This window comes from Salvelinus fontinalis, chromosome 26, assembly GCF_029448725.1.
Source record: "Salvelinus fontinalis isolate EN_2023a chromosome 26, ASM2944872v1, whole genome shotgun sequence".
Classification (NCBI taxonomy): domain Eukaryota; kingdom Metazoa; phylum Chordata; class Actinopteri; order Salmoniformes; family Salmonidae; genus Salvelinus; species Salvelinus fontinalis.
The window spans coordinates 22878631-22896348 of NC_074690.1; the positions used below are offsets into that span (position 1 = coordinate 22878631).

Sequence of the window (17718 nt, forward strand, 5' to 3'; positions counted from 1 at the left end):
GTCAATGAATAGCATTCTCACAGAGAAATTCCTTTTGTCCAGGATGGAAAGGGCAGTGTGGAGTGCAAAAGAGATTGCATCATCTGTGGATCTGTTGGGGCGGTATGCAAATTGGAGTGGCTCTAGGGTTTCTGGGATAAGGGTGTTGATGTGAGCCATGACCAGCCTTTCAAAGCACTTCATGGCTACAGATGTGAGTGTTACGGATCGGTAGTCATTTAGGCAGGTTACCTTAGTGTTCTTGGGCACAGGGACTATGGGGGTCTGCTTGAAACATGTTTGTATTACAGACTCAGGCCGGGACAGGTTGAAAATGTCAGTGAAGACACTTGCCAGTTGGTCAGCGCATGCTCGGAGTTCACGTCCTGGTAACCCGTCTGCCCCAGTGGCCTTGTGAATGTTGACCTGCTTAAAGGTCTTACATCGGCTACGGAGAGCGTGATCACACAGTCGTCCGGAACAGCTGAAGCTCTCATGCATGTTTCAGTGTTGCTTGCCTCGAAGCGAGTATAGAAGTAATTTAGCTCGTCTGGTAGGCTCGTGTCACTGGGGAGCTCATGGCTGTGCTTCCATTTGTAGTCTGTAATAGTTTGTAAGCCCTGCCACATCCAACGAGTGTCGGAGCCGGTGTAGTACGATTCAATCTTAGTCCTGTATTGACGCTTTACCTGTTTGATGGTTCGTCAGAGGGCATTGCGGGATTTCTTATAAGCGTCCGGGTTAGAGTCCCGCTCCTTGGAAGCAGCAGCTCTACCCTTTAGCTCAGTGTGGATAGTGTGGACCCAGAGACTCTGGTGGCGCAGCTAGCACTGCGATGCAGTGCCCTAGACCACTGCGCCACCCGCGAGGACTACCACTGCGCCACCCGGGAGGATTTAACATTACGTTAGCCTACACTAGCAAAGTTATAAATTATATAGCTGTTGGCTATATTAGCCACGATTTACCGTTCTTTGTGCAGCTTCAAATGTCGAACAAAGTTGAAAGTTGTCATTTTCTTCCTGCATGTTTTGCAAGTTGCAATCCGTTTTTTGTTGATACAGTGTAGTCTTTATATATGAAAATAATAATTTTGGCTATCATCTTTCCAAGGGCTCCATCTGAATTCACCTGCCGACGTTCCTCTGCACTCCCATGCGCAACATTTCTCAGCTCGCACAATTTGATTGGCTGCTGTCCGATCCAAACTGTAATCCATTAAATGAAGAGTTGATGTGCTGAACACTTTTTTTAATAGCATAATCTTTTATATTTGGGCTTGGGGTATCATTGGCTATGAAAAGCCAACTGACATTTACTCCTGAGGTGCTGATCTGTTGCTCCCTCGACAACCACTGTGATTATTATTATTTGACCCTGCTGGTCATCTATGAACATCTCCACCCGGCACAGCCAGAAGAGGACTGGCAACCCCTCATAGCCTGGTTCCTCTCTAGGTTTCTTCCTAGGTTCTGGCCTTTCTAGGGAGTTTTTCCTAGCCATCGTGCTTCTACACCTGCATTGGTTACTGTTTGGGGTTTTAGGCTGGTTTTCTGTACAGCACTTTGTGACATCAGCTGATGTAAGAAGGGCTTTATAAATACATTTGATTGATTGATTGATTGATCAAGTCAGTCCAAGTTAAGTCACGAGTCATTGGTGTTAAAGTCAAAGTCGAGTTGCAAGTCATCATATTTGTGACTCTAGTCCACACCTCTGGTACATAGGCATGTTATTTTTACTCGTTATTTATTATTCACTGTGTATTTATTCGTGTCGCTATTTCCTTTTTTTCATCTATAATTCTGCATTGTTGGAAAAGTACCCTTAAGTAAGCATATCACTGTTAGTGCACACTTGTTGGCTTCGAAGCATGTGACAAATACAATTTGATTAGATTTATTATTTTAAAATGTGTTTATTTTTCCTTTTCAAGTGTCCCTGTCTAACACGGAAAGCTTCCCAGACACAATGAATGCTGGGAAAGCACAGGAGAACTATGTATTTCACGACCCACTTCATAATTATGAGAGACATTTGTCAGAGGAAAACCAGTCCCCTCTCCATCCACTAGAGTAAACACACACAGGGTCCCCAACTCCCCACCACACGGGCTGCCTCGTCTGCCCCTCCTATCAGTGTGTGTCATATCAGTAGGTCCATTGGGAGAGCTGGCATTTATGACAACTGCCTGAGTTACCAGACCGACAGCCACCAGCCAGCATATGGGGCCTCCAATGGCCCAGTTGCTTGGAGCATGGTGTTTGGAGCACAAATCTTAGATTCCTGCATGGGCCAAATATGTTCAAAGGCGCAGTGCAGTCAAAATTGTTATTCCTGTGTTTATCATATTGTACAACAGCTGATCAAACTAACACTGAGTTTACCCCTCCCCACTCAGACCACTCCCAGACAGTCCTAGCAAAATTGTTGTAAAATTGTATGAATAAATGATTTTCCTCAATCTACACACAATACCCCATAATGACAAAGCAAAAACTGTTTTTTAGACATGTTTGCAAATGTATTAAAAATAAAACAGAAATACCTTATTTACAGAAGTATTCAGACCCTTTGCTATGATACTCAATTTAGCTCAGGTGCATCCGGTTTCCATTGATCATCCTTGAGATGTTCCTAAAACTTGGGAGTCCACCTGTGGTAAATTGAATTGATTGGACATGATTTGGAAAGGCACACACACCTGTCTATATAAGGTCCCACAGTTGACAGTGAATGTCAGTGGAAAAACCAAGCCATGAGGTTGAAGGAATTGTCCGTAGAGCTCCGAGACAGGATTTTGTCGAGGCACAGATCTAGGGAAGAATACTAAAACACTTCTGCAGCATTGAAGGTCCCCAAGAGCACAGTGGCCTCCATCCTTCTTAAATGGAAGAAGTTTGAAACCACCAAGACTTCCGAGAGCTGGGCGCTCGGCCAAACTGAGCAATCGGGGGAGAAGGGCCTTGGTCAGGGAGGTGACCAAGAACCCGATGGTCACTGACAGAACTCCAGAGTTCCACTGTGGAGATGGGAGAACCTTCCAGAAGGACAACCATCTCTGCAGCACTCCACCAATCAGGCCTTTATGGTAGTGGCCAGACAGAAGCCACTCCTCAGTAAAAGGCACATGACAGCCCACTTGGAGTTTGCCAAAAGGCACCTAAAGGACTCTGACCATGAAAAACAAGATTCTCTGGTCTGATGAAACCAAAATTGAACTCTTTGGCCTGATTGCCAAGTGTCACATCTGGAGGAACCCTGGCACCATCCTGGTGAAGCATTGTGGTGGCAACTTCATGCTGTGGAGATGTTTTCAGCGGCAGGGACTGGGAGACTAGTCAGGAGAGGGAAAGATGAACGGAGCAAAGTACAGAGAGATCCTTGATGAAAACCTGCTCCAGAGCGCTCAGGATCTCAAACTGGGGCGAAGGTTCACCTTCCAACAGGACAACAACCCTAAGCACAAGGCCTAGCCAGAGCCCGGACTTGAACCCGATCGAACATCTCTTGAGACCTGAAAACAGCTGTGCAGCGACACTCCCAATCAAACCTGATAGAGTTTGAGAGGATCTGCAGAGAATGGGAGAAATACAGGTGTGTCAAGCTTGTAACGTCATAACCAAGAAGAAGAAGACTTGAGGCTGTAATCGCTGCAAAAGTTGCTTCAACAAAGTACTGAGTAAATGGTCTGAATACTTGAAAATGTTATATTTCGTTTTGCTGTTATTATGGGGCATTGTGTAGATTGAGGGAATACATCATTTTTTAAATTTTTTTAATGAGGGTGTAACGTAACACAATGTGGAAAAAGTCAAGGGGTCTGAATACTTTCCGAATGCACTGTACATTGCTTTGGAAGCATCTGTTGAAAGACCATATCATGAGGCATATGTTAGAACATCCCAGTAAGAACCCAAGTTCATGACCTTTAGGACTCAATGACTGTGGTGAAATTCTCAAATGGCCTTACTACATCCATATTGGCTCCTTCTCATGACTATAAAGATAAGGACTAATTAGGGTTGTATGAGATTGCTTTCAGCTATAAAGACTTTCTGATCAGGTGAGGAGAGCTGGCCATCAGCCACTCTCTCGGTAAGTGTCCCCTTCTTTCTTAGGGTACATGGATAGTGTGGCTGTTCTAGTGTTTTGCAAAATTACATGTGCAGACAATTATTTTGCTATGAAATTAAATATGTCTGACGTGATTCTTAAGTGAATGTAGTTGATTTCATTGAATTGTTAGTGGATATTTGTAATAGACAGAAGCAATGAACACATTTGGCGAAAAGTGGTCCATCTGCACTTAACCCTTTATTTTCAGATTCTGGGATATTTACGTCATTTTCTGCTGCTTTCTGACAATATCACCACCATGAATCAACCAACGTCATTTAACACTCAAAATAGACATCTACATTTAACATCTAATTCCAAAACAGTCACAACAAGCACTCTGGGTTTGGTTTCCTAGGCGAAAATCATGATTCACTTTTATTAAAAGCGTCATAACAACAGTTCATCATACGATGTTCCAAAAAAATAACAGACACAAAAAACCCATTTACAACGCATGTCTGTAAACTTCAAGGCTAGTTAGAATTGAGGTAATGCTGTTCAGCTTGGTGGCTAAAAGAAACAAAAAGTCCATTCAAAGATAAAAGGTACCTGATTATTTTACTCTTACACCAGTGCATCATCAGGAATAGAGTGAGACGAATAGATTGCAGAACTTTTTAATGTCATCATTTGTATGCGATTTCATTTCTCTTTTTCACCAACACTTGTGGTTGTAGTTGTGTTTAAATGGGAGAGCGATGTTTGAAACATTCAAAAAGCTGCCTTCGGTTATTGCTGTCTCCCTCCGCGTTGTTGGAGAGAGGTCTCTCCTCTGCTCGGCTTTGTCAGTGTCAGACTAAAAACAGGCAGGAGACCCAGGGCCATCGGTCGCTGTGAAACTGGAAAACTGTTTCTATAACCAGTGTGACTTGGAAGAGTCAGACAATATGGGTGTTAATAGTAGACAGAAAACTGCTACTGAGAAGGGTAATGGGAGAGGAACGGTTGGAGGGTGACGGTAGGACCGTCCGATTGAAACGGGGGAACAGTCAGGTTGGATTGTTAGAGTGTAAGACTACAGGAATAGATAGTCGGGTGTGTGTGGGTGTAGACGTGTGTGTGTGATCGTCTGTGAGAGACTGGGAACAGTCAGGTTGGATTGTTAGAGTGTAAGACTACAGGAATAGATAGTCGGGTGTGTGTGGGTGTAGACGTGTGTGTGTGTGATCGTCAGTGAGAGACTGGGAACAGTCAGGTTGGATTGTTAGAGTGTAAGACTACAGGAATAGATAGTCGGGTGTGTGTGGGTGTAGACGTGTGTGTGTGTGATCGTCAGTGAGAGACTGGGAACAGTCAGTTTGGATTGTTAGAGTGTAAGACTACAGGAATAGATAGTCGGGTGTGTGTGGGTGTAGACGTGTGTGTGTGTGATCGTCAGTGAGAGACTGGGAACAGTCAAGTTGGATTGTTAGAGTGTAAGACTACAGGAATAGATAGTCGGGTGTGTGTGGGTGTGTGTGTGATCGTCAGTGAGAGACTGGGAACAGTCAGATTTTTAGGCCATCTGATTTGTGAGAACTTCATCCTGCTCTTAAAAGCAGAACAGTACAACAGCAAAATCTAAATTACCCATGATCCTTTTCATCAGCAGCATATAGACAGACGCTTAATGCCGTTAAATTGTACGCCACTGGAGAGTTACGAGATGCTACTTACTGTCACAATATCCACCAAAAAATTAAATAATAAATGAAACAGAAAAGCAGCATAGCACTATTGGAACGATTAATTCCTATAATAATATTTGAGGAAATTTCCCATTTCATCTAGAATGCACCGTTCAGTGAACAAAGACCAAAAATAACACCCTTAAAACATCCGCAAAACTCTACTTCAGTTAGCTTTTTCCCTGACTATGCCATTAACAACACATTAAGAGCCTTTTAGCTACATATGCTCTCCCTGATTAAAATGTTTACCTGTCAAAGAAACAAAAACAATGAAAACAAAAAAGAAAAAACTAATTCATATGTTTGGATATCAAGTTGGTGTGTGTGTGTGTGTGTGTGTGGGGGGGGGGGGGGTCAAAGGCCAGTTAGATTCAGTCACTCTTCTCTTCCTCCTTAAGGGCTTCCTCTCCTTCCTCCTCGGCCTCCAGGTCTTCCGGTGAGTCGGCTTCCTCTGCTAATGCTGAGGCCTCATCTTCTAGCGCAGACGACTCTGCAGTCTTCTCCAGGCTCTCAGCTGAGTCACTGTCATCAGCAGTCTCTAGGTCTGCGGTAGCGGCAACCTGGCCGGGCTCCTTCTCCTGGCCCTGAGCTCCAGAGGCAACCCCCATGGCTCCAGCCATGGCACTCTGCAGGTCGGCCAGGGCAGTGGGGGGGAAGCCAGGCAGGGTGAGAGCTCCCAGGCCAGGGGACAGGAACATGTAGGGGGAAAAGAGCCCCGGGGCCATGGTGGAGAGCAGGAAGGGATTGAAGGCCAGTGAGGGAGCTGACATGCCGGAGGCGGCCATAGCGGCAGCAGCCACATTCAGAGCCGCGGCCTCCCCATTAGCCTTGCTCGACTCTGCCTCCTCCCCAGTGTCGTCCTTCTCCTCATCCTGCTCTTGTCCACCCTCCCTGGCGTCTCTCTTCGATGTCTCGTCCGAATCGCCCTCGTCGTTGGTGCCGTTGGAAGCTGCAGCAGGCGTGGCTGCAGCCAGGTTGCTTGCGAACAGGCCTCCCAGGCCAAACATGTTGGGCAGACCGCCCATACCAGCCATGCCAGGCAGCATGAGAGGCAGCATGGCCGAGGCGTGTTTAGCGTCAGCCCCCCCCATGCCGGGGAAGCCCATGAGCTGCAGCTGCAGACTCTGGAGGCTCTGTAGGCCCTGCAAGCTGGTGAGGTCCATGCCTCCAAACAGGCCGTTTATCAGCAGGGGGTTAAGGCCCCCAGAGGATGCAGCCTGGGCCGCTGCTGCCTTGGTGATCTCCGATTTGGGACGTCTTCCCCGACGACGGACACCCTCCTCACGCACCAAGGGCCCAGTCAGGAGACGGTCGAACATGGCCTCAGGGAGGAAGCCCTAAGGAAGGGAGAGGAGACCACAGTTAGTTTGACATTACACTCATGGCAGTCAATGACAATTTAGCGATTAGGCATCAATTTCTGCTCAGAGTTCAAACTGCTTGTTGAAATTCCAACAGATAAAGTCAAAATATAAAACAAGTGCTGATTGGAATCATTTGATGGCTAAACAGGAGAACGACAAATGACCCACCGATTGCTTGACAATGTCAGTCCAGTCTGGAGCGACGGCAAAATCTGAGTTCTCCAGGAGCCATCTGGGAAGATCCTTCATGGGAGGGGCCATGGCACCACCCATCTGGGAAAGAAATGGAACAAATGGTTCATAAGCTACCAATACCTTCAGTTCTGCTATGAAAAGACAAATTAGGTCTTTGAAACTGTTGCGACCAATACATTTGTGAAATTTGATTTGTACCAAAATGAGCCCAACCCTTTCTGTACCGAAATGAGCCCAACCCTTTCTGTACCGAAATGAGCCCAACCCTTTCTGTACCGAAATGAGCCCAACCCTTTCTGTACCGAAATGAGCCCAACCCTTTCTGTACCGAAATGAGCCCAACCCTTTCTGTACCGAAATGAGCCCAACCCTTTCTGTACCGAAATGAGCCCAACTCTTTCTGTACCAAAATGAGCCCAACCCTTTCTGTACCAAAATGAGCCCAACCCTTTCTGTACCAAAATGAGCCCAACCCTTTCTGTACCAAAATGAGCCCAACCCTTTCTGTACCAAAATGAGCCCAACCCTTTCTGTACCAAAATGAGCCCAACCCTTTCTGTACCGAAATGAGCCCAACCCTTTCTGTACCGAAATGAGCCCATACCTTTCTTCCGTTTCTCCGGTTGATCACGGGAACCTTCTCTTCTCCGGTGAGCGTGTTGATGTCGATCTTGTTGGGGTTCCGGCAGCGGTGTCTCTTTTGCTTGGGTTTGGGGAACTGGGAGGAGAGGAGCGTCTCCTCACTCTTCTACAGTGAGGCAGACGGGAGAAGGGACAGGGTTTAGGAACTATGACAGGACCAGACATCTGAGATTTAATACTTTATAGTATACTACAACCGTTACAAAATGGAATAGCTAAATGTTATATTTTGTAACCATAGTTGAATCACTGAAAGGGTTGTGGTAAGATTGATTTAGGAAAGGGAACAGGGGGTTGAAGGTAAAGGGTAAGTCATATTCCACATGAATGGATTGTTCCACTGGATAAGGAAATCTGATAAAAAAATATTTTATACAAAAAAAGTCTAGTACATACTGGTGTGTACGCAGTAGGCATGTCCATGGTGTATGTGGGGTGCTGTCTGAGCCAGTCACTCAGGTCTTTGTTAGAGGGGGTACCAGCCTCCCTGTCCTCCATAGCGCTGACAGAGGGGACACAGGCGGAGGTGCTGGGAATGTTGTGGCGGTGGGAACGTGGGGGCATCTGCAACCCCTCCACTGAAGCTTTGGTCCTCTCTGAATCCTCCTGTTGCGGGAAGGCAGGAGAAACTCTGTTCATTACCATGTCAAATTAAATCATAATCTGTTCATTACCATGTAAAATTAAATCATGATCTGTTCATTACCATGTAAAATTAAATTATAGAGTATGTGTGTGTGATTTATTGATTATTATTTTTAATCAGATATATACTGAGAAAGAATAAACGCAACATCAGCTATTTCAGAGATTTTACATAGCTCATAAGGAAATCAGTCAGTTGAAATACATTCATTAGACCCTGATCTATGGACTGGGAATACAGATATGCATCTGTTGGTCACAGATACCTTAAAAACAATTGGCCTCACAATGGACCTCAGGGTCTCGTCATGGTATTTCTGCCCATCCCATAACCTCACCTCCACCATGAGGCACTCTGTTTACAACTTTGACATCAGCAAACCGCTCGCCCACACGACGCCATACACATGGTCTGCGGTTGTGAGGCCGGTTGGATGTATTGCCAAATTCTAAATCTACGTTGGAGGTGGCTTATGGTTGAGAAATGAACATTACATTTTCTGGCAACAACTCTGGTGGACATTCCTGCAGTCAGCATGCCAATTGCATGCTCCCTCAACATTTTGGACATCTATTGTATTGTGTGACAAAACTGCATATTTTAGAGTGGCCTTTAATTGTCCCCAGCACAAGATTTACTTGTGTAATGATCATGCTGTTTAATCAGCTTCTTTATATGCCACACATGTCAGGTGCATGGATTATCTTGGCAAAGATTAAATGCTCATTAACAGGGAAGTAAACAAATTTGTGCACCAAATTTGAGAGAAATAAGCTTTTTGTGATTATGGAATATTTATGGGATCTTTTATTTCAGCTCGTGAAACATGGAACCAACACTTTACAGTTGCATTTTCCTTCAGTGTAATTTGATGTTTTCATTCCTATCAAATTGATTTGAATGTAGTTTAATTGTAGTCTAATTGAGAAAGCATGCCTTTTCCCAAAAAGATCCAATATGTACAATGTTCAGGGTATTTTACAAAAATGTTCAAAACTATATCCATCTGTGTATTTTATTTATAATTATTGACGTAACATGTATTTCTCTAGTAATGAGTCCTGTACCGTGGCTCCTCTCATGAACAGCAGCTCCAGCCCCTCCACATTTTTCCTGCGGCCCCGCCTCCTCCTGGTGGGCAGGTCAGCCTCGGCCAATGAGCAGTTGGCCCTGTGTCTGGAGGGTGTGGCCGGCTGCAGAAGCTCCATCTGTGCCTTGAGGGCAGCAGGTGACACCATGCTGCTGGAGTAGCTCGCCGGGGAGGGCGCTGAAGACTTGTGGTGCTGGTGCAGAATACCCTGGAAAAGATAAACCAGTAAGTAAACGAATAGACTAAAATACAATACCCGTAACAAAAATGGAAACTTTAATATAATACAGTCCATAGTGCTTTACATATTTGATTAATTTATATAAATAGTTGTTATGATAAATACATTTTATTTTAATGGGATCCATTTTACTCATACACATGATCCCATTGAGATTAAAAATATTGAAAATCAGGAACCTGACCCAAAACTATAATTAAAAAATGATACAATGCAGTTGTAAAAAGTGAAGCATAATTCTCATTTCTGAATTTAGTATTAATTCCTAATTCTAAAGACCGTGCCTTGGTAAGATCCATGGCCTGGCTCTGGGACTCTGCAGCGTGAGACTCTCTGAGCTGGGCCACCATATCCATCAGGTTCCTGCGCTTGGCCGCACGCTCTGCCTCTATCTCCACCTTCCTCCGCCTGCGACGACGCTGCTTCGGCAATGATATGCTCAGAGCATCCTCCTGTACGGAGGAAGGGAAGGAGGAAGAGAGGGATGATTAAGATGTGATCACAACAATTAAAATCAATGAAAGTAAATTGCAATGATGTAAGGAATAAGTGTTTTTATGATTAATAAGGGAATATCTATTTACAGACTGCATCAATACATTAACTTCAATCAATTTATTGTGAAGGACTAATATCTCGATAAATTGTGCAGTTAGAACAAACTAAACCTACTTTGGGAGGGTAGGGATAGAGTCTTCGGTTAGCGGTTTCAGGCCTAGCTAGCGACTTACATTAGCCTGGGGCGAGAGGGTGAGGTCCTCGCTGCCACTGAAGCTGGTCTGAGCGGCCGCTGCCATCGACAGTTCGGCCAGGCTCTGCCTCGTCATGGGGCTTTCAGACGTCATGGGGCCGGGGTATCCAGGCAACAGGCCCGGGAAGTCGAAGAACTGGCGTCGGTTGGCGGGCCACTTGCCCTTGATGACCGCATCGCAGATGTTGTCCATGCGATTGATCATGATGCGGTCCTGGAAGGTCGGGACAGAGCAAAGAGGAATGGGTTAATTCTAGAGCAGGGGTTGGAACCTTTTATAGAATACCACTAGAGCACTGGACTAGCACTTTCATGATGGAGTGATGTCTGACTTGAACAGGGCTTTGCTTGTTTTCCAAAAATTCTTTACAAACTGATTTGTGTTGTATCAATACAGAACTTAAAGCGAACTCATGGCTTCCATTTTTATGTCTGTGTGTGCAGTTTGACAAAAGTATGTGGACACTTGCTTGTCAAAAATCGCATTACAAAATCATGGATATTAATATGGAGTTGGTCTCCCCTTTGCTGCTATAACAGCCACTCTTCTAGGAAGGCTTTCCACTAGATGTTGGAACATTGCTGAGGGGACTTGCATCCATTCAGCCACAAGAATATTAGTGAGGTCAGGTACTGATGTTGGTCGATTAGGCCTGGCTCGCAGTCGGCATTCCATTTCATCCCTTAGGTGTTTGATGGGGTTGAGGTCAGGGCTCTGTGCAGGCCAGTAGAGTTCTTCCACACCGAACGACAAACCATTTCCGTATGGACCTCGCTTTGTGCACGGTGGCACTGTCATGCTGAAACAAGAAAAAACCTACCATAAAGTTGGAATCGTCTAGAATGTCATTGTATGTTGTGGCATTAAGATTTCCATTCACTGGAACTAAGGGGCCCGAACCATGAAAAACAGCCCCAGACCTTTATTTCTCCTCCACCAAACTTTAGTTGGCACTATGCATTGGGGCAGGTAGCGTTTTCCTGGTATCCGCCAAACCCAGATTTGTTCGGACCGCCAGATGGCGACATATTATTCATCACTCCAGAGTCCAATGGAGGTGAGATTTACACCACTCCAACTGACGCTTGACATTGCGCATGGTTACCTTAGGCTTGTGTGCGGCTGCTCGCCCATGGAAACCCTTTCATGAAGCTCCAACAAACAGTTAAAGTGCTTACCTTGCTTCCAGAGGCAGCTTGAAACGCAGTAGTGAGTGTTGCAACCGAGGACAGATGATTTTTACGTGCTAATTGCTTCAGCACTCGGAGGTTCCATTCTGTGAACTTGTGTGGCCTACCACTTCGCAGCTGAGCAGTTGTGGCTCCTAGAGGTTTCCACTTCACAATAAAAGCACTTACAGTTGACCGGGGCAGCTCTAGCAGGGCAGACATTTGAGGTGGTGGCATCCTATGATGGTGCCATGTTGAAAGTCACTGTGCTCTCCAGTAAGGCCATTCTACTGCCAATGTTTGTCTGTGGAGATTGCATGGCATGCTAGCAGTTACACTAATGCTAGTTAGCAACTTCCTTCAAACTGCAGACAGACATAAAAATAGTACCCACAAGTTAATCTGACTCCGGGGAAGTAGATAACGGGCTTCAGTCGTCAAAATATTGAAGTATCCCGTTAACACACTGTCCAAGGAGTACTTTATGTACACCAAACATTAGGAACACCTTCCTAAAATTGAGTTGCGCACAATTTGTATTTTGATTATTCACCCTCAATGTCACACACACAATCCATGTCTCAGTTGTCTCAAGGCTTAAAAATGCTTCTTTAACCTGTCTCCTCCCCTTCATCTACACTGATTGGTGGATTTAACAAGTGACATAAATAAGGGATCATAGCTTTCACCTGGATTCACCTGGTCAGTCTGTCACGGAATGAGCAGGTGTTCTTAATGTTTTGTACACTCAATGTATAAAGTGTGCGCCTAACGTCCACTGACAGTTCCAACAATGTGTGTTTTTATATATTTGAATACATATGTTTAAAAAAATATATTTGTATATATTTTTGGGAGTCACTGGTCAACATAACGTGTGTTTTCATTTGTGTATTCATATAATTCACCACTACATTAATACATATGAGAATGTATATCTGACTGAATGTATATCGTTTACTACCAACCTTGGGCCAGAAGGATGAGGTGATTCTCTCCTGGAGGGCCGGGATGGCAGAGGGCTCTCCGTCCTCGGGGCAGAACCCGTCGCGGGTCTCGTCTCTGGCCGTGGTGCTCAGTGAGGCGTTGCTCTCCTCGTCAAAGTTCTTCTGCTCTGAGGTGGCGCCCGCTGAAAAACAACAATAGTGCTTTGTCAATACAAGCCACAGGAGAATCTACATTTGAGAATCTACAAATGGCTTCATATATAGTACTTCCTTAATACTAGACACAATAGAATACTACAAGAACCATACAGTGTGTCCTCAATGCAAGCCTAAGCAGCTTAATTATACAAACACACAGCCATGTAGTCCTTTCTAAATGCCATCTAAAGCAGACCAACTACATACTGCCACTAACTGTTGTGTCTGGCTTCAACATAAAGCAGTAGACCCAACTGTTTGTCTATTACAGACTCACTGTTGATGGTTTAAAATGAATTCAAACACCAATTGCCCTAAAATGGGATTTTTCCTTGTGAAAATACTTTAAGCAATGGAGTTAGGAGTAGGACCTACCTTCAGCTTGAGAGGACTTCTCAGACTTGTCGTCTTCCTCCATCTTCTCCTCATCGGGCCCTTTCTCAGCCACTGGTTTAGGAGACTTGGCAGGGCTTCCTTCTTTCTCATCTCTCTCTTGTTTCTTGGTTCCCTGCTCTTCTGATGCTTTAGGAGACTCTGGTTTCTCCTGGAAGTCCAGCTTTTTGTCCTGGTCCTTGGTCTCCTCAGTGGTAGCTTTGTACCCCTTCTCGGGTTTGGCCTCCTTGGAAGTATCTCCGTCAGCGTCGCCGTTGACCTCCATTTCCTCCTCTTTGTCATCCTCCTCTCCCTTCTCTTCCTCCTTCACCTTCTTGGGAGACCCGGCCTTCTCTTCCTCCTTCGCCTTCTTGGGAGACCCGGCCTTCTCTTCCTCCTTCGCCTTCTTGGGAGACCCGGCCTTCTCTTCCTTCTTCGCCTTCTTGGGAGACCCGGCCTTCTCTTCCTCCTTTGCCTTCTTGGGAGACCCGGCCTTCTCTTCCTCCTTCACCTTCTTGGGAGACCCGGCCTTCTCTTCCTCCTTCACCTTCTTGGGAGACCCGGCCTTCTCTTCCTCCTTCACCTTCTTGGGAGACCCGGCCTTCTCTTCCTCCTTCGCCTTCTTGGGAGACCCGGCCTTCTCTTCCTTCTTCGCCTCCATCTCTTCTTCCTTGCCTTCGTCTGGTTTCTCAGGTTTAGTACATGGAATGTCGTTACCTTCCTCTTTCATCTCCTTCCCTTCTTCGTCCTCTTGGACAGGTAAGGATTTCTCAGCACCAGCAGTAGCTGTGGCCTGCTCAGTGGAAGAGGAAGAAGCAGTAGAGAGAACTCCATCGCGGGGCGGCTGAGGCACCCCAGCCAATCCCCCCTTGGTGAACTTCCTGTGGGCCTCCAGGAAGCCCAACGCAGGGTCGTTGAGGATGTGGTAGTCAGTGCGACTCACGCCGTGCTTGGAGGCGCCCAGGAGGAGGTCGTAGTCGTGCCGGCCGCAGTCCCACCACTCCGGCAGGTCAGAGCTAGGCTGGCAGAGGCGCAGGCGCTCACCTAGCAGGGGGTTGGGCAGCACCTGCTCGCGAATGCGACGCAGCAGCTCAATGCGGTAGAGGGTGCGTGAGGCGCGCTCCTCCGTGATGGGGTCGATGATCAGGGTAGGGTCTGGGAGCTCTGCCAGACAGAAAAGAGGGAGGGAGGAGGGTGGGGGTAGGTAAGGAGTAAGAGGGTGGGAGGAGGGTGGGGAAGGTAAAGAGTAAGAGGGTGGGGTAGGTAAGGAGTAAGAGGGTGGAGGGTGGGGTAGGTAAGGAGTAAGAGGGTGGGAGGGAGGAAGGAGGGTGGGGTAGGTAAGGAGTAAGAGGGTGGAGGGTGGGGTAGGTAAGGAGTAAGAGGGTGGGAGGGAGGAGGGTGGGGTAGGTAAGGAGTAAGAGGGTGGGAGGGAGGAAGGAGGGTGGGGTAGGTAAGGAGTAAGAGGGAGGAGGGTGGGGTAGGTAAGGAGTAAGAGGGTGGGAGGGAGGAGGGTGGGGTAGGTAAGGAGTAAGAGGGTGGGTGGGAGGGAGGGAGGAGGGTGGGGTAGGTAAGGAGTAAAAGGGTGGGAGGGAGGGAGGGAGGAGGGTGGGGTAGGTAAGGAGTAAGAGGGTGGGGTAGGTAAGGAGTAAGAGGGTGGGAGGGGGGATGGTGGGGTAGGTAAGGAGTAAGAGGGTGGGAGGGGGGAGGGTGGGGTAGGTAAGGAGTAAAAGGGTGGGTGGGAGGGAGGAGGGTGGAAGGGAGGGTGGAAGAGGGTGGGAGGGAGGGAGGAGGGTGGGAGGGAGGGAGGAAGGAGGGTGGGGTATGTAAGGAGTAAGATGGTGGGAGGGAGGAAGGGAGGAGGGTGGGAGGGAGGAAGGAGGGTGGGAGGGAGGGATAGAGAGAGAGAGAGATGGGGAGAAAGGAAGAGTTATCTGTCTTTTCAGGGAAAGGTCCTTTGCTTTAGCGCAAGCAAATTTAACTATGAGTGAAGGTTGTTGTGGTCGGAGACAACAGAACTAGATAATTACCTGTGTTGGCCTTGACCTGCATGCGACACACCCGCTTGCACATGGCCACGAAGGAGAAGTAGTATTTCTCCAGGCTCTCGTCACTCTTCTTGTCCAGCCGGGCGAAGGCCCTGAACTGGGTCCAGTCAAAGCGCTGGCGGTCCGTGTCATAGATCACACCAAACGTGGACACAACCCGGTAGAAGTCTGATTCCTCACGCCTGGTCCACCTCAGGGAACAAGACAAGGGAAGCGTTAATCCAACAACCAATGCATGCGTAGTGTATTGATAAGGAGACTGGAGCATTGTGGGTACTGTAGTACAGTTAGAAGTAGGGCTTCTCAAACGATCAAACAGGAACAGTTGATATTCGAGAGCTTCTTGTAGTTCTAATGCCTTCTATACAGCAGGCTAACAAATTCTACTGTTTATTATACACAAGTCATCATAAACTGTTCAAATTGTTTATCTTGTACAGCATCAGTCATCAGAGATCTATACCTCTGACGCCTCTCTTTGAAGGCGGCCCCTCCTTCCGCCAGGAGCCCCGTCGTCTCAGGCATAAAAGCGGCGCCCGTGGCCATATAAGGATTTCCCTCTGCCATGAATGCTCCGTCCTCCTGCACGTAGGCCCCTCCATCTGTGACCATGGAGAAGAGATGTTCTCGGGGCTGGCGGCGGCGGCGTCCGTCGGGCCGGGCCATGGCTTCCTGGCGGAGCTGCTCCCTCTTGTGCGTGCGCTGGTAGGCCGTGATGAGGCGGCGGAGTCTAGCGGTGAGGGCCGAGGCCGCCGGCCAGTACAGACGACCCGCCCCTCTGCTGCCTGCTACATTCTCACCTGGTTTAGCTGGGAGGAGGAATATTAGGACTACTAAATGAGTCTGCATACCGTTGAGATGATTCTGAAGAGCAACTTTGGTTTCTTTGGATGCGCACATTGGTTGTTTGATACAAAATAGAAATGTTTAAATTACTTAAAATGATGGACTGATGAATGGTAAATGGTCCTCTGATATGTATCAGATTGCTAGCAAATGTTATTTTCAACCTTTTTATTCCACTTATCCCAAATGGTGTTTTGTAATATACAGTGGGGCAAAAAAGTATTTAGTCAGCCACCAATTGTGCAAGTTCTCCCACTTAAAAAGATGAGAGGCCTGGAATTTTCATCATAGGTACACTTCAACTATGACACACAAAATGAGAAGAAAAAAAATCCAGAAAATCACATTGTAGGATTTTTTATGAATTTATTTGCAAATTATGGTGGAAAATAAGTATTTGGTCACCTACAAACAAGCAAGATTTCTGGCTCTCACAGACCTGTAACTTCTTTAAGAGGCTCCTCTGTCCTCCACTCATTACCTGTATTAATGGCACCTGTTTGAACTTGTTATCAGTAGAAAAGACACCTGTCCACAACCTCAAACAGTCACACTCCAAACTCCACTATGGCCAAGACCAAAGAGCTGTCAAAGGACACCAGAAACAAAATTGTAGACCTGCACCAGGCTGGGAAGACTGAATCTGCAATAGGTAAGCAGCTTGGTTTGAAGAAATCAACTGTGGGAGCAATTATTAGGAAATGGAAGACATACAAGACCACTGATAATCTCCCTCGATCTGGGGCTCCACGCAAGATCTCACCTCGTGGGGTCAAAATGATCACAAGAACGGTGAGCAAAATTCCCAGAACCACACGGGGGGACCTAGTGTGGTAATATCAAGTAATGCAAGGGGAAGAAATGGCACAGCAGCCAATTTGGGATGGGGTGTCGATGACCACACACCATAGCAGTCATCATAGCAGTCAACCTTTGGTCCCACCTGCAGAGAGCTGGGACCAAAGTAACAAAGCCTACCATCAGTAACACACTACGCCGCCAGGGACTCAAATCCTGCAGTGCCAGACGTGTCCCCCTGCTTAAGCCAGTACATGTCCAGGCCCGTCTGAAGTTTGCTAGAGAGCATTTGGATGATCCAGAAGAAGATTGGGAGAATGTCATATGGTCAGACGAAACCAAAATAGAACTTTTTGGTAAAAACCCAACTCGTCGTGTTTGGAGGACAAAGAATGCTGAGTTGCATCCAAAGAACACCATACCTACTGTGAAGCATGGGGGTGGAAACATCATGCTTTGGGGCTGTTTTTCTGCAAAGGGACCAGGATGACTGATCCGTGTAAAGGAAAGAATGAATGGGGCCATGTATCGTGGGATTTTGAGTGAAAACCTCCTTCCATCAGCAAGGGCATTGAAGATGAAACGTGGCGGGGTCTTTCAGCATGACAATGATCCCAAACACACCGCCCAGGCAACGAAGGA

General features: G+C 46.7%; 1 protein-coding gene across 2 annotated transcripts in view; it reads right to left on the minus strand.

The window, feature by feature from the left end:
• Nucleotides 1-4277: 4277 nt before the first annotated feature.
• LOC129823949 (chromodomain-helicase-DNA-binding protein 7-like) overlaps nucleotides 4278-17718 on the minus strand; it is a 129133-nt gene continuing 115692 nt past the window's right edge. Inside the window, exons 28-38 of one of the 2 annotated variants that reach the window (XM_055883089.1) lie at nucleotides 15896-16241; nucleotides 15415-15623; nucleotides 13391-14551; nucleotides 12839-12999; nucleotides 10681-10914; nucleotides 10234-10401; nucleotides 9686-9916; nucleotides 8369-8578; nucleotides 7935-8078; nucleotides 7304-7408; nucleotides 4278-7108 (exon numbers count right to left, since the gene is read on the minus strand). In XM_055883089.1, the coding sequence (XP_055739064.1) occupies nucleotides 6143-7108; nucleotides 7304-7408; nucleotides 7935-8078; nucleotides 8369-8578; nucleotides 9686-9916; nucleotides 10234-10401; nucleotides 10681-10914; nucleotides 12839-12999; nucleotides 13391-14551; nucleotides 15415-15623; nucleotides 15896-16241 (3935 nt within the window). In that variant the 3' untranslated portion in view covers nucleotides 4278-6142. The other variant, XM_055883090.1, reaches the window with a different exon arrangement.